This window comes from Oenanthe melanoleuca, chromosome 5 (genome assembly GCF_029582105.1).
Source record: "Oenanthe melanoleuca isolate GR-GAL-2019-014 chromosome 5, OMel1.0, whole genome shotgun sequence".
In the NCBI taxonomy this organism is placed as follows: Eukaryota; Metazoa; Chordata; class Aves; order Passeriformes; family Muscicapidae; genus Oenanthe; species Oenanthe melanoleuca.
The window spans coordinates 11104766-11125756 of record NC_079339.1 but is presented as its reverse complement, the minus strand read 5'-3'; the positions used below and the strand labels follow the sequence as shown (position 1 = coordinate 11125756).

Below are 20991 nucleotides of genomic sequence, written 5' to 3'. Positions count from 1 at the left end.
GGAACGGCCCCCGCCGCTCTCGGGGGGGCTGCCCGGCCGCGCGCCGCAACGCCGCGCCTGCGCCCTGCGCGCGGGGTGACGTCATGCTGCTGTGGCGAGGGCTGCCTGAGGGAGGGGGCGGCCGTGGCGGGCGGGCACGGCCGTGACCCGGGAGTGCCCCGCTCCCGCCGCAGGCACAGGGTCAGCCAGCGGGGCAGGCTGGAACAGCCCACAGCGGGCCGTTTGGGCCGAGCTCCCTGCTCAAACAGCGTCATTGCAGAGCACATGGCACAGGGTTCTAACCTGACCGTTCTTGAATGTCTGTGCCGGGGGTGACCGCACGCTGACTCCGGGCAGCCTGTTCAGTGCTCAGTGCAGCGAGGTTCTGCCTCACATTCAGGCGGAGCTCCCTGTTTCTTGCCGTTGCCTCCTGTCCCTTTGCTTGGCACCACCGAACAGAGCATGGTCCGTCCTCTTTCACCTCCACTTTGGATATTTATGAACATCTCGAGGCTGAGCAGAACCACAGAACCCATTAGGTTGGAAAAGACCTTTTGGGATCGAGTCCAGCCTGTAGTGTGCAGGCCCCGTTCCTTCAGCTCCTCAGGGGAGAGATGCTCCAGCCCTTGATGAATTTTGTAGGCTCTGCTGGAGCACTCCAGGTGCTCCATGTCTGTCTTGTGCTGAGGAGCCCAGAGCTGGATGCAGCCAGAGGCCAGGAAGGCGCTGCCAGAGACCAGGAAGGTACAGCCAGAGGCCAGGAAAGCACTGCCAGGGCTGCTCACTCTGGACACGGATCAGCTCTAGGCTTGTATCCTCCTGGCACCTTCATCTTCCCGTCCCCACAGCCCTGGTGGCTGTCGTGGCTCCACAGCTTTGTGTAGCAGCTGTGTGTGCAGGGAAGTGCTTTAGGGATTGTTTGGCTCTAAGGTTGTTTTTCTATTTTTCCTATTTGGATTAACATCACACACATCTCTGGTAACAGGCTTGCACAGAGTGAAGTCCACTTCCTGCTCTGGGTCAATGTGGAAAGGAGAACAAGCCCTGGGGAAGGACGACCCGAACAGAGCTGCTGAGGACAAGTGACACGAGCCCACACTCTGCCTTGAGAGTCCTTTTTTCCTCTGGTTATAGAGACACCTGGGATGGCCTTGCTAGCCTAAAGTTAGGCCTGTAAGAGTTCCCCTTCCTCTCCTCTCTCAGTTCTCTATTTGCAGCATTTACACCAGAGTCCTTCCGTATCTTGTAGGGCTTATAAGAGAAGAAATTAAAACTTTGCAGTCTTTAATGATAATTATCCAGGACCAATCAAGTGGTTAAAGTTGCATCCATAATGCTGAATTGATCAGGCACCAATCTGACTTAAAACACTGCCAAGCATAGGAAACTTCACCTATTTGAGTTTCCATTGCCAAGACGGACCAAGTTGTCTGTAGGGACTAGAAACAGCAGCACATGTAAGAAGACTTCACTGTCAGTGGTTTCCAGCCTTTTGCAGTACAACAACTAAACTCTTGGGCCACAGTGCCCAGTGAGTTGTGGGCAGCTGGACATCCTTCTGGGAAGAAGGGATAGTGCTATCACTGGTGCTATCAGTTTTCACTTGATGAAGACTGTGTGGGCCAGAGGACAGGTTATCAGTGGAGGAAAGCATGGCTTAGATTTGACTGTGAGGTCAGTTTTAAAGCACTATTTAACTTTAAGGAAAGATTTTAATCAAAATGGAAGGGTAGGAGCAATATTAGAGGGAAGGGCTCAAGTTTACTCTACAAAAAGCACAGTTAGATTGTGTTGAGCCTGCCTGGTGGTGTGTGGAAGGCACAACAGAGAACAGAAATAGCTAAATCTGGTTGCTCTTACTCTGCTGTCTCCTCTAGCCCTTTTTTGCACATTTGTCTTCTCAATCTGCTTTCAGTGTGGCAAAGGACAATGTATTCAGCACGTGGTGAACCTCTTGAGTAAGCCTGAATTGTAGTTTAACCCTTGCAACAAATGCCATAGCCTGGGTCTCTTCTGACACTTGCATGAAAGTCTGGGGAAACAGTGCAGATATTGGCAGGGGCTTTTTGTCAAAGAGTAAAACAGGGAAATAAAAAGTTGTTCTTGCACCTTAACTGTTCCAGAAGTAACCATGTATTTTGTAAACAATCAGTAAATAGAATTTAGATGGGCCAGTAAGTAAACAGAGGTTTATCAGGTTTATTGTTGAGCAGCACTTTTTAAATGTGCCTTGCTATGCAACAGGGTAAGGAACAAGAAATATTTTTTTTTTAAAGTAGAGTCCCACACTAAGAAACTCAGATTTGCTTTGAATTGCTACAAGAAATGGACAAGATGGGTGGAACTGAGTGAACCATAACCAACAAAATGTTAACCCAAATTTTTGCTGTGGAAAGCTCGTTCCTATTTTGTCAGATAAATTCTTTGCATTCCAAGACAACTTACAGCATAGTCCCTCTCAAATCTGTGCCTCCAGCAGATGTACATGAAAGGTTTAACTTTTCTCCTCCCATTTTGTCAATGACTCTGTTTTCCATTGTATCATTTTCCTCCCCAGTTATTTCATTTCTGAAATACTCTTGCCTGGTGATCACAATGAACATGTGTGACATGTACTTCAAAGGCCAGTAGCTTTAATCTGTCAGTGACCTTGACCAATGTTCCCATCACAGGAAACAGCCAAAATATGGCAATTCTGTCAGGAAACTTTGCAAATGGCTTAGATATCCTTACTTAAAACAACAACACTCTAGACAACATGAAGAATTCTTGGAAGTATTCTTTATGATCTTGAGGAAATCTGTGGAATTATGAATTCTGTGGAAACTAGGATTCTTTAGCCAGAGAATTATAAAGACATATTAGTAAATATGAAGAGATTTAAAAGATTCATTGTCTTTGGCAAAGACTCTCAATGTTGATTCAGCTGCTGTTTTCTATGGCAAAGACTTGTATTTTCAAGCTCAAACCTTAACTCAAAGAGAATGAAGATAGTGAAGAACAGAACTTGATGCAAAGAGATCTTGAGTATTCTTCATACTGCCTTATTCAGATTTACTTTGCCAGCAATCCCAGTTATGATTGTAGGAAGAGTTTATGAACTCCTTTCTTATTAAGCAATAGGAAAACACAACAGCAAAATACAGTTCCATTCAACATTGCTCGGAGAATTTAAGAGTCTGAAATAGAGCATTTATTTCTTTTCTGGGCAGCTGTTTCCCAAGATGAGCTAAGCTTTGAAAAGTAACAGCTCGAAGCACAAACAAATTGCTCCAGTTGTCAGGGTGCTGATCATATGTGCTGTCTTCTAATGACTCTGATTAAGATATTTACCCTGGATTCTTTGAGAAAAAAAAATCCAGTCAGCGATTCTTACCATTTATTTGGTGTGAGATCTACACAACAGACTTGTGGAGTAGAGCCTGCACACTGGATCACCTTATACACAGATCCTCACACATCAGGGCACAGCTCAGAGCAGAACTGACACTTTGGGATGTGGAACATATCCTAAACTCCCATGCAGCACTGTCCCTCTTCTCCCCAGCTCCAGGAGCCCACACTATGGACTGATGCCCCTGTTCCACGCTGCTGTTCTCCAGCATCTCATTCCCATACATCCAGGGCTGCTCCATACCAAGCTACAGAATCCAGCACTTGTCTTTATTGAGCTTCATATTCTTGGTGATTGCCCAGCCCTTGTCATGGTCTCTCTGCAGGGCATCTGCCCTCGAGGGAATCTACAGCTCCTCCCAATTTAGTATAGTCAGCAAACTTATTTAGTGCTCCTTCCAGTCCTTAGTATTCCTTCCAGTCCTGCGTCCGGGTCATTAATGAAGACGTTGAAGAGAATGGGGCCGAGGATGGAACCCTGCAGAACCAGGACCCCCTAGGGATGCCACCCCATTCACTACAGCCCTCTGTGCCTGACCCTGAGCCAGTCACTCACCTGTCACATGGTGTGTTTACCCAGATGAGTGCTGGGCATTTTGTCAGGAGGGAGACTGTGAGAGACAGTCAAAAACTTCACTGAATCTTCTCCATTTTATTGGGCATGGAAGTGAGACTGACAGGCCTGGAGTTTGCATGCTCATCCCTCTTGAAAACTGGGATAGTATTTGCCCAGCTTCCAGTAGACTGGGACCTCTCCAGACACCCAAGACTCAGAAATCATTGAGAGAGGTCAGTGATAACTGACACCAGCCAGCTTTTGAGTACTCTTGCGTGAATCCCATCAGGCCCCATAGACTTAGAGGGATCCAGCTGAAAAAGCAAATCCTGCACAAGTTCAGGGTTGACTGGGAGTTTATCATTCTCACCGTCATGAGAAATCAGTTTAACACAGCAGAGTCAAACATAGAATGATTTAGTGATCTGCTCAGCATACTCCATGACATGGAATTCTTCCAAGTACAGTAAACACTGTAAATTCCAGGTTTTAGATATAACTCCTCAGGGCTAAGTTGTAAAAGAAAAATCAGGAGTTATGAGTGTAACATTAGATTTCAATTCTGAGGAAGAATTTTAAAAGCTATTTCCCACTGAAGCATTCCCAGCCCTCTTGAGGGCCTACCAGGGCCTTTTAAGGCTATGAGGAAACCACTGAAGTTCCACAGCTGCACAGGAGCAGAATTCCCTCTTTGGAAGACTATCTACAGAAAGGAGCTGTTATGAGGCTTCTCAAATATACACAGTCACTGACTGAGCTCTCCTAATCCAGACCCAAATTCTTCCTTGTGTACTATAAAACAAGGAAATGGGAATTATCACACTAGGTGGAACATTTTTAAGAATTGGAGGGGGAGTTTTGGTATGTTAGTAAATATATTATGCCATTATTTATATTAATTGCCAGTACTAAAAGGCTGTAACTTCTTTCAGTTTGGGTGACCTGGAGCTATAAAGCCACCAGCTGAGAGTTATAAATGTCTGTCATTGCAAGACATCAATTGGTCATAAAAATACTCTGAGTATTCCCTTCTCTTTGATGGGAATTTGAGAAAGTTGCTCTGAATCCTGGTTTCCTGTCAAAACCCTTTTTCATTTCCCTCTTAGCACTGCCATACTAAACCACAGGGTTCCCAAACCCCACCCTATGACAGAAGGAAACTACATGACAAAAATTCTCAGAAACACACAAAAATCTTCAGCTGCCTAAAAACACAAGCATGTTTTGACTTTGCATAACAGCACCATTCACTAACAAAAGCTTCTCATTTTTGACTTTTACCCTTGCAGCAAGTTTTCTATACAAGGAAGAAAAATCATCTCATAAACTGGCCTTGACAGAATATTAAGAAAGGTGAATGAAGCTGAAATAACTTCGGCACAGGGGTCTTCCATGTGTTTAATGCAAAAAAGAGGCACTTTATGCAAATAGATGCATTTGAAGAGACTGAAGTCAGACCCAGCTGACTTCCAGTGCAAACCAAACTTTTCAAAATTACTGCCATGAGAAATTAATTTTAGAGAGAAAAGGAAGTCAAATTTACCCAATTATTTTGAAATAAAGGTACAATCTCATCTACAGATGTAATCAGCTCAGGTTTTTTAATCAACAACTAAAAATGCCATTTAAGAACTCACCCCTTTTAAACAGGTTAATAAAAAATTAGGCTTAATAGGAAGTTCAGCATGCTTCATTATACTAAAAAAAATACAGTGTTTCAGATTTTATATAACAGCTTTATTATCAAATGGCAAGAGACATTTAGTAATGATGTCATGCAGGTATCACAAAAAAAAATCCAAAAGATAAACAGGTCACCTATCAGCTCAAAATCCCTTGCTATTAAAAAACAAAGCTACATCTTTCTGATGTCCTGGTTTGTTTTATGGTAGCCACTGTCTTTCTGTCGAAATGTTATGGCTGTCTCTTGGATCACTTGCTGGATTCCCTAAAGGAAAGGGCAGACTAGTACAGTATCCTACACCACGGTGTTTTTTTTGCTTTCCACAAGGCCTGCCTTACTCTGCACAACCTCAGAAATCCTCATGGGATAGGAAAGCACCTCAGGCTGCTGGCAGCTGAAGATAAACACACAAGGGATGGGTTAAAAAAAAAAATGCTAAGGTTTTGTAAAAGTAAAGAATCCTATTTTGAACCTTTTTAAGGTCTTAAGGCTTTTAGTTATTGTGATGGAAGGCCAGTCTCGTGGCTGAAACACAACAGGTTTTCAGTAACAAAGCCTGATCCCATCTCCGTAGTGAAACAACTCAGTGAAAATATCAAGTGATATCAAGTCACACTAGATTGAAAGAGTTCAGCTCCTTCTTTAGTGACAAGGTTCCACCAAAACATCGGCTTTACACAGCATGGGAAGGATTTTACAACAGCTTCTGTTACCAACCAGGAATTGAGACGAGTTTTGAGAAAAGCCACTGGAAAATAAGTAGTAGGTAATTTATCATGAGAGTTCATCTGCATGAAAAGTTAACTCTGCAGAAAAGGCTGTAAATCTACAGCAGCTTCACACTCAGTAGTCCAGGGGACACTTGCTCACATCACATCCAAGTTTACTGTGGAATAAATCCCCTTGGTAGAGGAGCTCTGGAAATTAGAATGGCTGCAATAAAAGTAATCACTGTTCAGTTTTAAAAGACAAAGTATACTTTTAGAATAAATTCTAAATAACAGAAGAATTCCTGCAGCTGAATGGTCTTACAATAAACTTGCAAACAGAACTGATATAAATTCCTTTATATACTTATGTAAAAAATACCATTTACTGTGCAGCCTGGACTTAAATAAAAGACAAATGATGTATCAATAATATTTACTATATATTTACAAGTAATACTGTGATGAAACAAAGCAGTCAATTAACATTATGTTACAAAAATGAATAAACCCTGTAAAGGTACCAGTCAGTACCTTTTACATTATCACATTCATGAACTGTTCTCTTACATCTCGAAGATCTACGATATGATCATGAGTTAACACGAGGACACAGACAAATAAACCCTGGAACTGGAGCACATGATGATGTGCTGAGTCCCTTTTCAAGACACTGCAGAGGCATCAGCTTAAACCACGTGAGCAGCACTGGTTTCAGTTGGATAAAACACCAATGTGCTCCCCAGTTCCTCACTGACCAGGGCCTTGTTTGATGAGGTTCCACTGACAACACAACAAACTACCACAGCTGGAAGCACAGGGGGAGGTATCTTGTACCTTACTGAGAGAATACACAGACTGCTACTGAAGGTGAGTCATGGCTGGTTGCCCATGGCCAGTCACTGCCTTGGCAGACACTGGAACCCCCATTTTTATATACACCGATGCAAGAGCCTGCTGTTCCATGGTGCTCTGAACGTTATTTGGGATCAGCTGCTTGATAGGAACTGCACCAGTTTGTGTACCTGACATTTCTTTTAGCTAATCAAGCTGCAATGAGAAATGTTATACTCTTTACATATTGCTTGAGAAATGGTAATATACACTGCTTAAGCATTTTTAAATCGCTTGAAAATTGCAAGTTTTATATAATCATACCATCACTTAAGTTAGCAGATAAATCTATGCAAGTGAAATATTGGCAAAATAATCAACAGTTAAAAAAATTAAAATTAGAACTTAAAAATCATCAGCTAGCCAAGGTAAGAATTCTAAGCTGCTCCCTCCCTTCCTATTCCCGCTCCCAGAATAAAACTTTACAGGGACCAAGAGGGAATGATGTGACACTTTGCCTTTGTTAATCCAGTAAGTAAAGCAGATGCAGGTTCAAGTATTTAATTCCATAGAGCACTAATAAATAGAAGTAAACAACCAGGATGAGAATAACATTGTAGTTAAAGTACTGCAAAGAACCTCTGTTTCTGAGTGAGCACCGTTATATTATTTTGAAACCCCCCAAGGCAAAAAAGAAGTTAGTGAGAAATGCACTCAGACCAGATCACATGCAAGCCTACAGAGAATGTTACAACGTTGGACTGAATAGTTCAGGGGTTTTTCCTGCAAGAGTTAGAAAGCATCACCTGTAGTTTTTGTCTACATCACCATTTTTGCTCAGCATGTAGCTAGAGCAAAATGTTACATCTATGTTCTCACTCCTCTCACCCGAGGGCCACACACACACCCTCCCAAAGTAAAACACTGGTGTTTGGTTACAAAACTATATGCAGTACATTTCTGAACACATTTCCTTCAGTTTAAGGCCATGTGTTCATTTAAAGACATTCTCATCAATCACAAGCCTCCCCTCTAATTGCTTAAGATCCAATAGAAAAGCAAATATACAAATATCAGAAGTGCTGATCCTGAGATGAAGTATGGGAAATTCTGGTCCAGTTCAATCCTTATTCAAACTTCTGTTTCAGTTTCTTCTGGAAGAGAGCTGGTAGGATGGAGAGGATGGCTAGAATCATGAGAACAAAAACAGAGTTCCAGGAAACAGCTTCCCCTGCTGTTGTAAGCTGGTACAGCGTTGTTCCTGCCTTAATGGCTACAAACGACGGTGGTGCTACACCTGGAGCAAGGAAAGGATGAAAAAACAGCTTGTTAGGGTAAAAAAACCCTTAAAAATTAGTCATCAAATTTTAACACCACAATGTTGAGATTTTGTTGTCTTGTACTTCTTTTGTTTTAAAAGAGGGCTGTGAATACAGAATTCAAAGATAAAAAACCTTTATCCAAAGAACTGGTTTTAAGCCATTCTTTATATTTGTAATGCCAACTCAAATACAGGAGACTAATCAAATAATCTCTGCTCTTTAAACTCCGCAGATTTCAAGTTCTCTCTTTACAAGCTGATTTTTTATAACGGAAAAATAATTAACTTTTTCATAAAGTTCATAAAGGTAAAATACTGGACTGTTTCCTAAAATCAGATTTAAAAGTATGTGCAAAAATATGCCCATTAAAAAAGCTATAGTGTATACCCCTTCTTCTGGCCAACGCTAAGCTGTAGATGACTAGCCACAATTCTTACCTAGGAAAGTGCCAATGAAAAACACTTTCAATGGCACGTTGATTACAGGAGATGTGATATTGATAAACCAGTTGGGGAGGAAAGGTGTTATTCTCAAAAATATTATGTAGTTAATGAGATGTTCTCTATGTCGTTCAACCTGCCAAGACAAAAACAAACAAAAATTTGGTTAAAAAAAAAAATATACAACCACAGAGATTTAAAGGGTTTTTTTATAGACATTTACATGTTGCAAACATAAAAATCAGTTAAAAATGTGTGATGGGGGGAGGATTGCCCAGTCAATCACCTGTTAAATAGCACTGAGATCAGCCTGGAAATAGCTGTGTGTGAGAGCAGTGGTGATGTGTCTGACTGACTCAGCCAGCTCAAGCAGCAAAGGAGTCATGGGCAGAGCCACAGCCCAGTCACCACAGCCAGCCTGTCATCCCATTCCTAAAGCTTCTGCAGGAACTGGCAATGAAGTTTGCCCCTCAAGCCATTCTGACCTAACTTGTGATCAGGCTTGAAACACAGCTGCATTCCTCTCTTGGAATTGCCCAGGCAGGCCATGGCTCTGAACTTCATGAGGTGGCTGCTCCCAGCACAGCTCCAAAGCCTGCCTCCCCAGAGGTTACAGTGCCCAGCATTAACATTTACCCAGAAGCAACAACAATTCTCCAGCTTCATTCACAGTCTCAATTATGTTCTCAGGTCTAGCCCAGCTCCTCACACCAAGCTACAACAAAGCCTCTTCTCCTTCCAGCCTGTCTCTAGCACATCAGCCCTTTCAGACAGCAAGTGCAACCTCGAGCCAAGCTGCAAGGACAGCCAAGCATCCACAATTCCAGCCTATCCTGGCACACCTGCACCAAGCTTAAGCCTCAAACAGTTGAAAACAAAACTGGTCTGATATCAATTCCACCTGAAATTTCACATGGCAGCTCATCCCTGTTTTTCAGCTTTAGCCAAATTTAGATTTTACTGTAACATCAAAATCAGGAGTACTGTGGGTTTTTTAAACCTTAATGAAGAACGATATTTAAATATTGATTAATGCTGCATATAAAATGCCTTAATCTCAATATGATAAGCATGATGGAGTCCAATTAACCTGGAAACAGTCAGATATGAGCTGCACGTGCAATTTTAAATTATATGTTGAGTTCTACTGTCAATAGTAACCATTTGCTATTCAGAGTAGCCTCAAGATTATATTGCAATATTAAGATTTACTTGGGTCAAGAGTCAAAATGGTACTGTATAATCTAACAAGGTCAATTGTGCCAGACACAGCTCCATATCTTATCTAATGAGGAAGAAGTTTAAAGCATTTTTATGTGATTCAAAAAAATCTTGAATAGAGTACATGTGTTTCATACCTGCAAAAAATAAAAATTTGTTTGAATGTTTCAGAGTATCAAAGAAAGACACATAAGGTCTAATACAACTCACACTGTATTTCTGCAAAACCTTTAGCTTCATCTCACAACCAAGACTTGCTGAAACTAATGTTCCCAGATACTGTAAGAAAAAGTTTCTAAATGCTCCAACTACAATAACACATTCAAATTAAGGTCTTTTCAATCAGACATACAGCTACAGGTTCCTCCAACACAAAAATACAAACCCAGCTTTCATCAGTGCTAATGCTTAGAGAGCAATTACTTGAAATTTCCTGAAGCTGGAGAGGTTTCCTGTTGACACTAAATAAACCAGCAGGGTGATCAGTTGCAAAGTTCCTTCCTAGGTAAGAACAACCTTCCCATGGGAAATCCATAAAATCAGGAATACTTCCAGAATATTGTGCTCATAGATACATGAGCACAAGACCTCCTAGTTTTCCATGCTATTCCACGACACATTTTGTATCATAAGTTCCAGCATCTCCAGAAACCTTACCTGTTCTGACCATTTTACTGCTTTTTCTGTTAAATATCTGTACACAACGGGACGTCCCACTAGGTATGACAGCATATAGCAGAATGAAGCTCCAAGTCCTGAGCACTGAAAAATAAAACAACCAGACAACGAATCAGCAGAAGCTCCAATTAATGTCAGCCTTGTGTCTGTATTAATGACCCTGCCTGGCTAGAGCAGGTTTCTGTGCAGCCCTCCCCTCCACTAGGGCTCTCCTCCAGCAGTATGTACACACTCCCTAAGAATGCTGTTGATCCAAGACAGTTTATTTCCGAGGCATTTCAATCAATCTCAGCACTCAAAGTAGACAACATTGATTACTTATCAGTTAATATTGAATGCTTCTGCAGTTTTAAGACTTTGAACAGTGAAAGCTTTTCAAATAAGAGGCATAATGCCATTAGAGAAATTCAAACATGAAAACTGAACAGGGTCCTCCCTACCTTCTCAATATTAAGGCTCATTATGATTGCATCTTTTGCCCATTTCATATTTTAAAGCTTGTTCATAACATACATTTCAAATCTTAAAGGAAGCTTCTTGCATATTTAAGCCAGTTAAAAAACAGATGCATTTTGCAGTGTGATAATAAAACCACAGTAATTGTGTTGTTAAATTACAACTGGCTTCTGGCAGATGCTAAACAAATTTAAAGCAAAGGAAACTCTTGCTGATTCACACTCAAATGCCTTCATCATTAACAAACCTGGAGAAACAGCTCAGTGTTTTGGATTATCACCCAATGAGACAGTGAATTTTGTGGCTAATGCCACTCCTGCAGCAGAGCTGAGTAAGAACTCAATAGTTAATCAGAAACTGAAGTGTACACCAGTTTCTGACTGATCATTTCCAAGAGGAAGCTGCTCAGATGCTTGGTTGTATTCCAAATGGACAGAAAGAAATATATGCCCTCACAAACTACTTTCCATACTTACCAAACAAACAAGAAATAAGGCCAGTGGAAAGGGATAAAGAAATCCTGACAGGATACTGAGAAATATAGAACCAGGAATAGCAAATGTTTGCAAGCTGGATGCATCTTAGTTAAGGAAAAACACATTTCTAAAAAGCTATACACTTCTTAGTTTTATAAGCAGTCAGGATACATTTTGCAATTTGAAAGAGCATAAATAGGCAGGGCCTCTGAAGATCCTTACTTGAAAAAAACCTTTTGTGGAGTAGCACAAGAAGCTCAAGCACAGAGCAACAAGATGTAGATATGTCACTGCACATACAAAGTCACTAAGTAATAAGAGCTGACTACATTTTTCTCTTTATCTGTGCTCCAACTGCCACAGAGGATTTATTGTGACTTCCAGGAAACACATACTTCTGATTTTACACTGTTGACTAGAGATGTGCCGTTTCAGATATTCTCTCTGCAAAGCTCACAGGCCTGTCCAAGCCCATAAGTGTAAGTTCCATGGAAGACTGAAAGGTATGAAGGCAGCTACTACTTCCTTACAAACAGGCTTGGTGTAACCACTAAGCAACAGCTGGTCACTAATTTCAGTCAGAAATTTTTAAAAAGGCAAAAATTAGGTTTGTGCAACATAAGCAAGCAGCTTGTTGGATTTAAGGCTTGCTAGGCATACTTAAGACTATGATGCATTGCCCACTTCAGATAGAAAAGTTATAAAGCCAAAAAACCCTGCACACTTATTTTACTCAAGTTGAATTGACTGAAATATTAAAAAGCCCAATAATCTACCCGAGTGCATTATAGCCAGTAGAGCTTTTGCTAAGCCATGTCAAGGTTCAGTGATAACTGTGCCATGCCTGGAAACTGATCACACTCTCCAGCTGCGACAGTAAAGGTCATCACATCTAAAACTGCTAGAGCTGCTCAATAAAGAGGCAATTTATTCTATTCCTTGTTACTATATAAACTAATGTTTGGATTTTCTGCCTAGATCTACAATTTGGGAAATACTGAATATTTTTTGTGGAATACTTTGCAAGAATGAGCTGAAGGATAATTACTAATGGCGTGTTCAGTGCTGACTCTCCTGAGTTACAAAAGCCTCTTGCATTAAAATGGTGAAATAAACTTCTTCTACAGCTTTAAAGTTATTAACCTTTAGTTAAGTGTTCCAGTTAAGGGTGTGTTTAATGATTAATATATTCAGCACTCAGGAAAAAGAAGTCAACACAGAACATAGGTAGCTTTTGTGCTTCCCTGGACAGAAAGTACTTTAGAAATTTGTCTCTCTAAATGAAAATATTTGGTTTTGTGAATTTGGGCAGTGCAGAGATGAAAGATGGCTCAAAATACTTTCCTTCAGAAATACTGCTAAATATTCTATAAATACCCTTATGAGGAACTTTGAATGTCTGAAGGAAGAGCAGTGCAGTAGTCTCAAGTCTTCTTTTAGAACAAACAGTAATTTCTATCTCAAAATTCACTTTATTTTAAAAGTTATCACAACATTAAAGTGAGACCAAGCCCTAATATACAGAGAAATGTTTTTAAATGTCCAAGACGTTAAAATATTTGTGTCTCTTTGTAGACACTTCTAGGTATCTTAAACTTCACCCATGATCAAGAATTTATCAATTTATATTTTTCATTTATCTTTTCAGAGAAGCATGACTATATCAAAACTGCCCTTTATATCAGACAAAGGATACAAAACATATGTGGCAAAATAAGCCACTAACACTTGAACGTAAAATGTGTCCTTGTATTTGGACAAGACTTTTCCCAAGGCCTTTGCATCGTCCATATCTCTAGGAACCTTTATACATTCTCTTTCTTCTCTGGAGAGGAAAAAAAAAAAAAGCAGGAATGATGGAAATATAATCAAACAGTGTGGTACAATTACTTACTGAATACAGAGATAATTAGATACACTACATCACTAAATTACAGCTTCAGCAAATAAACCATGATTATTGCTGTAATAATGTCCTCAGATGAACACCTAATATTTACAGTGTGGTTTATATTAGAAAATCCCCAATTTCAGATATTTGCAGGCTGTTTTTTTTATTCAGTACAACAATGGGCTTCTTTTCTAGGTTTTTTTTTTTTCTTACCAAGTACTAATCAAAAAGAAAAAATTGCGCAAACCAAACCTTGGCAAGTGAAAGCAGCCAACATTTCAGCCAAAACCAACTGCAGCTGCCTCAGTGCTGGGGTCATAACAGTTGAAGTGCAGCAGGAGTGGCAGAAGTTCACCTCACAAAGTTCTAAGGGCAAAATCTCATGTCACACCTTAATCTGGTGCAACCCTGGGCAGCACACTTGAGTGTCTTTGCTTCCTCTGTGTCAGGTTTATGGATGGGCCATTGCAAACTGACCTCATTGAGCAAGTTAATCAGAGAGAAATTTAACGACCAGAAGTGAAAAAGAAAGCTGCCAGACAAGCAGGCTTCCACCTGCCTGCCATCCCAACACAAGTACTGCATGCAACAAGGAGAAAAAGAGAGGAAGGAAGAAGGATCTCCCCTTTTGGTGACAGCCTCCAGTTTCACCAAGGCACAAAGAAGTCTCAAGTGAACTCAGCCTGAACCAAACACACTCTGGCTGTCAGCTGAAAGTGGGTAAGAACAGCCAGTTACCACTGATAATGTGACAGGGAATAACACCTCAAAACTCAGGATCTTGACCGTACAACAGAAACCTTAGATCAAGAACAATTCTCCAAGTTTATGTCATATCCCCACACAGGCTCCTCCACAATCTGATACTGAAAAGCAAATAAACGGATAAATTAAACTTTCATAGCATACTTACTCACTAAGTTGTGGGAAATTTTTATATACCAGGAACATAAGGAAAGCAGCTGATAAGAAGATGGATACTAAAATAAGAAGTGATGTCCGAGCTGATCCACCTTCTGCAAGAGCTTTCCCTGAAATTAAACATGAAACAAAGTTAGAAAAAAACCCTAGCACTAAAAAAAACAAAACAAAAAAACGCAATCCCTCACAACTTACAACAGATTTCAAACTTACAACAGATTTCAAACTTAACCTTTAAGGGAATATTAAAGCAAACTCTCTGTGGACATCTTCCTACCAATGCTTTCAATAACACACATTGCTCACATCCCCTGAAAGCTTTCAAACAACTTTGAAGTTTTTATGCTGGCAAATATCCCACAGAAGTCACCTTCTATGATCCATAATAATTTAAGCCTCAATTAATAAATATATTTATAAAGAGAAAAAACAGAGCTAAACAACGTAAGCCATACATATGTTTTCCTTTTCGCCAGAAATCTTCTGCCAGTTGAATTAACTACAGATTTAACTTGAAGTTAAATTTCCAGGATGTAATTTCAAAGTTATGTACAACATAACTTTAAAACCTGCTCATTAACAGATTTTGGGGGTTTTTCCCCTCTAATGAAAGACTACCAGGCACAGCCAGTTAGGTGAGACATACTCATTAGGAGCAAACCTATATAAACACACATATGCTAGCCTGTGATATAAAGATCACAGCTTCCAAGTCTTGGGAATAACACATATTTTACACTCATATGAATATATATACGTAAGTGTTTATTAGCCTTTAAATACCTGTGTAGTGGAAGCAGTGGGAGTACACTAAGTGACACAATGACATTTTAGGCCTCTTCTGTATTTTATATTTTTATCAAAATGACCACATACGTGCAACACATTGATTAACACAAATGCAACTACACACATGAAGAATGTAAAACTGAAATGAACACCACACTAAGTACTCTCTGCAGCCACACTGTTGTGTGGATGCTGTGTGTGTGTGCATGTATTAAACCACTCTCTCCTCAGGCACTTTGAGGCTCACCCAGCTTCTCACTCAGGGTCACACGAGGAGCCGAGGCTGTTTTCCCTCGCAGATGCCACTGGCACAACTACAATGCCAACACACAACACTCCAGAGGGTCACGCTGACACCTCACCGTTGTGAAATGCAGCGAGCGGATGACGAAACCCACGGAGCCGGCTGGGCGAGCTGGCAACTTTATCGGTTTAAGGTTTTTTAGGTTTAAGGTCAGCGCGACCCCACAGGTGTGCACTGGGTCAGCCGAGGCCAAAGGCAGCATCCACACAGCAATTACAGGCACAGAACGGTCACGCCGGAAGGGACCCAGCGGTCACCCGGTCCAAGCTCCCAGCCGAAGCAGGGTCACCCCAGAGCTCATGGAACAGGACTGCATCCACACGGTTCTGGAGGATCTCCAGTGAGGGAGACTCCACACCCTCTCTGGGCAATCTGTTCCACTACCCTATAGCTGTGGTTATTCTGACAACACCTTCTCCAAGGAGCAAAATAAACGACAGATCAATAAAGAGATAAGCAACTTACAGGGCCAAAAAAAGAAAAACACAGCCCACTGCACTTTCTGCCACTTCCACTTTCTACACTCCAGGCGTGCCGGTAGTGGAATAGCACAAGCACACACACACACACAGACATAGGCATGCAAGCACTTGTGTTCCCTCATGCAGGGGAGAAGGGAGAGGGCTCGGTGCCCCATTCCCCCGCGGGGCCGGAGCCGCCTCAGCCCACACGCACCGTGAGGGGCCCGGCCCGGCCGCCCCAGTGGCCGCGCGGGACGGGGCCGGTGCCCGAGGCGCCCAGAGGCACCGACAGCCGCACCGGGCACCGTCCCCGGGCACCGACACCCGCACGGGGCACCGTCCGATGCCAGGGCGAGGGCACTCCCGCTCCCGCCGCCCCGAGCCCCCGGCACCTTCCAGAAGCTGCCGCTGGTGCCTGGCGCTCTCCGCCGCCGCCGCCGCCTGGCAAGGCCCGCGCTCCGCCACCCTTCGCTGCGCCATGGCTCCGCGACGCCCCGGGGCCCGCCGAGTCAGGGCCGGGGCAGGCCTCGGCGGCACCGGGAGCCGCGGGGAGCAGGAGGCGGGACCGGCGGCACCGGGAGCCGCGGGCAGGAGGAGCAGGAGGAGGAGGCGGGACCGGCCGCTCCTCCTCTCCTCACCCCACCGGGTCGCGGCCGCGCTCCCGCCCCCGCCGCCGCACGGCGCATGCGCTTTTCTCGGGGCATTACGGCTTTGCTGTGGTGCACGAGAGCACGTGTTGGGCTCCACGTCCTTGAAATGCGGTGGCGGGTTAGTGCCGCTAAATACGGTAGCGCCGGCTGCTGGGCGTGCCCGCGTGGGTATTTACGGTAACGGGGATGCGCTCACTAGTGATAAATACGGTGCGGGGCGGTGGTGTCCCAGGCTCCTCGCCTCCAGAGAAATCACATAAATGACATAAATGACATGATCAGTTAGGCTGGGAGAGGCCTCTGAGATCATCGAGTCCAACCTATGACCGAACACCGCCGTGTCAATTAGACCATGGCACTGAGTAACACATCCAGTCGTTCCTTGAATACCTCCAGGGACGGTGACTCCACCATGTCCTTGGGCAGTCCAGTGTCTAATCGCCTTTTCTGTGAAGGAATTCCCCCTGATGTCCAACCGCTGGCACATGAGGGGAGGTTCTATGGGCTGTGTCCTCTCGTCCTGCCGCTGATTGCCCGGGAAATGAACGCGACCCTCCCGGCTACATCCTCCCTTCTGGGAATCGCAGAGCTATAATGTTCCGCCTGAGCCTCCTTTTCTCCAGGTTAAATACCCCAGCTCCCTCCGCCGATCCCCACAGGATTTGTGTTCTACACCCTTCCCCTGCTTCGTTTCCCTTCTCTGGACACACTCCAGAGCCGATCGTGCCACAGGGCAGCGGGATCAAACCCTTGTGCGGGCTCCTTTTCCCTCAGTAATTGCTTTCCATGAGCCAGGGGAGCGGGATCTCCTTTCGGGGAGCGGAATCTCCCATCAGAGAGCGGGATCTCCCCTCAGAGAGCGGGATCTCCCCTCAGAGAGCGGGATCTCCTCAGCGAGTGGGATCTCTCCGCTTAGGGAGCGGGATCTCTCCTCAGACAGTGGGATCTCCCATCAAGGAGTGGGATCTCCCCTCAGAGAGCTTGATCTCTCCTCAGAGAGCGGAGTCTCCCACCGGGGGGCAGGATCTCCCATCAAGGAGCGGGATCTCTCCTCAGAGAGCGGGATCTTCCATCAAGGAGAGGGATCTCTCCTCAGGGAGCGGGATCTCCCATCGGGGAGCGGGATCTCCCATCAAGGAGTGGGATCTCCCATCAAGGAGCGGGATCTCCCCTCGAGGAGCGGGATCGCCTCCTCAAGGAGCGGGATCTCCCATCAGGGAGCAGGATCTCCCATCAAGGAGCGGGATCTCCCTCAGGGAGCGGGAACTCCCCTCGGGAAGCGAGATCTCCCATCAGGGAGTGGGATCTCCTCTCAAGGAGCGGGATCTCCCATCAAGCAGCGGGATCTCCTCTCGGGGAGGCAGGAGCCCCCCGGCGCCTCTGGCTCTGGAACAGCGCCGGGCTTCCAGGAAAACGGGAACCTCATTGCTTTTGTTGCTGTCGTTCGAAAAGAACTCTTATTTGTCGGGAAGAAGGAACACTCCTCTATCAGCCCCGGGATTTTCCTCATGTCGGTTCCTGTAAGAACGTTTGAAATCCCGCAGAAAAGCCAGAGGGGCATGTCCCAGTGTTCGCAGATCCCGTGGCGTTCAAGCCAAGTGTGACCTCGAAGTGCCTTTTCCTCTGCAATCTTCTGGCAGCGGGAGATCCCCGAACATTCCAAGTGCCCGGGCAGCACAGAGTGTTACAGGGAGAGTTCTCCAGGGAGAACGCTGGAGCCCTGCGGACAGCACACATTGCACAAGCTTCTGGGCAGACGGCTTGGCTGATGGACCTGTTGTGGCTCCCCCTCGCCTCTTTTCCAGCCGTGTCTGCTTATAAATGTCCAACCTTTCCTCAGGGTCTTCTAGAAAGGAAGCTCTCTTGGGAGAGCTGGACGCTCGGATTTAACTTCAGCCTCGTTTGTCTGATTACTCCACATTCATACCGTGACTAAACAGCTTTTAAATTGCTCATACAGGATCCAGCAGATCAATTTCTCACAGCAGTGGTATTTATGGGTTGTATTTCACAAGATCACAGATCTTTCCAAAGCCATGAGGAAGATGTAGGTCAGAACAGCAGAGCTCTTAAAAGCGTGGCTTTATTGCCACGTGTACAAAACTCGCTGGTGATACAGTGCAAGTGTCTGCAGGAAGTCGATGATTCATTTAAGATCTAAATAGTCTAATATGCTATTACACAAGTACAGCCACTGCCAAATTCAGTGGCAGGAAATAATCCAAGCTATAAATTGTGGTCAGATTCCACACAAAGCTTCAAATCATGAGCAGATTCTATGTCAACCCATAATTTACTCAGAATTTATTTCTTTTACAATCAAGTTATTTAAAATAATTTCATTAAATAATATTTTAATATTTGCAATTGATAATTGAGGAATTTAGTGCCCTGAGAAGCTGGTTAGGTCTATGAACTTGCTGCTCTGGGCATTGATGCCAGATGAGGGAGTCCTTTGTTTTTTCAAAGCCTTTCACTAGAAAATTGTACGTACTAGCAAGATGGGAATTGCTGACACTGCAGAAAACGGCACTTTCCCCCTTATTGCCAATGCACATCATGTTTGTCATTTCTTTTTGGATATTACTTCTGAAACTCCAGGCGAAATGATTCAAACACTGGGACTTCTTTCCTCTCTAACTTCTGACAAAGCATCAAATAGATGCTGACTTTATGCAGAGAAATCTTCACCAAGTCATCCTGAAACACAGGAGGAAAGACGTAAATAAAGCAAGTACCACAATTTAAAACTGTAGATGGTAAATGCTGCAAGGGCCATCTCTCATTTGGGTGAGGAGGATTTTCAACAAGCAATTTCAACAATACAGATTTGCTCTGTGTTGCCCCTTCCGTTTAGTAGAAAGCACATGGTCTGCAGATGATTCCCAGGATGCTGATTCTGCAGTAAGCTCACAGTGTTAGTACATGTCTTATTAAAAATAGACAAGATAACTCTATAACCACCTCACTGTTATGGAGCTCCAGCTCTCTGAATTGCTGCCAGAGTGAAATTTAAAGATTCATTAGCTAGATCACTTTGCAGTTATGTACTGCACAAATTGTATTTGTTAGACTGGATTATCAGCAGACTTTTAAATTGTTCTTCACTGTTCTTGGTTCCTCTTGCTGGGAGAGTACTGCTGGTGTGACTAGTTGTCTATTTCACTAAACTTTGAAACTGTCAGTGGTGTTTAGTATCTGCTGACAATTTGAATAGTCCACTGCAAAGATGCCCACACCTAACAAATATCAGCAGAACCTCTGCACTTACTCAGGAAAAAAAAAAAAAAACAAGACATGTCTGGGGAATGTTCTTTAGGGCTCACTCTGTAAATAAAATTATCTAGGAACTCTATTTAGAAGATTAACTTAGATTTATTTATTGGAAAGAAGGCAAATGTGAAAAATACTGCTGTAGGCCACATCCTGTATGTGTTCAGGGGATGGAGAGTTTTGGTAGCTGGAACTCAGTGAGTATCAAGGAAATTTTTGACACATGGTTGAGATCAGCACTGCTTCACTCCACAGCACATTGGGAATCATAGCAATGGACTGAAAATAGGTTTACTCTCACAGTGTATAAAGCATCCCCTATATATAATGTATAACTTCAGAAACAGCACAAAACCTGCTATGTCTTTGGAGCACCTTTGTAAGCCCCACCTGACAGGGGACATGCTGCAGAATGCTTTGTCCGGCAGAGAAATGGGAGAAGGACTCGTGTTTCCAGCTGGAGTTTGCTCAGTGACTTTACCAGTGGGAGCAGCACTCTCTGTCTGTACTTAGAGGCTAGAGACTGAATGGGCCAAAACCTTTATATTAAATGGTTTTTGGAAAATACACCTTAAATGCAGAGTATGAGTTCTTTCAAATTATCTGTGAACCAAAAAGAAAAATGTTTTTCTGACCTGCTGGAAAGTAATGAAATAGATTGGCACCTATCAGGGCAGCAGCTAAGTGGTTAGCTCCATGAAGTCACTTCCTTCTGTGGGTGGCTGGATGAAATGCCTTATTTTTGTCAGCTTGAAAGAGTTGTCTTCCCTCAGCACAGAAACTTGTGCTTGCCTCTTTTCTAAATCACTCCTAGATGGACTGATAGAGCCCGTGTCACATGGCTGAGTCACTGACACTGCTGGTGCTTTCTGGACTGAGTCATGCTAATTGTCAGCAAGAGGAAGGAGGATGAGACTGAGTGATCCTGCTCCTGACAGCTTCTAGCTGAAAGTGAT

At 43.4% G+C, this 20991-nt stretch overlaps 1 protein-coding gene across 2 annotated transcripts; it reads right to left on the bottom strand.

Annotated features, from left to right (window-relative positions):
* Positions 1 to 5643: 5643 nt before the first annotated feature.
* On the bottom strand, positions 5644 to 16770 carry TMEM41B (transmembrane protein 41B). 2 transcript variants are annotated; one of them, XM_056493266.1, is made up of 7 exons: positions 16505 to 16770; positions 14551 to 14668; positions 13443 to 13571; positions 11747 to 11840; positions 10794 to 10898; positions 8913 to 9051; positions 5644 to 8450 (listed from the first exon to the last, which is right to left on the bottom strand). In XM_056493266.1, the coding sequence occupies exons 1-7, from the start codon at positions 16590 to 16592 to the stop codon at positions 8281 to 8283; spliced, it is 843 nt and encodes a 280-aa protein (XP_056349241.1). In that variant the 5' UTR covers positions 16593 to 16770; the 3' UTR covers positions 5644 to 8280. The 2 variants fall into 2 exon arrangements, with proteins under 2 accessions (XP_056349241.1, XP_056349242.1); XM_056493267.1 differs by lacking the exon at positions 16505 to 16770 and adding an exon at positions 15595 to 16016.
* Between the last annotated feature and the right edge of the window lie 4221 nt (positions 16771 to 20991).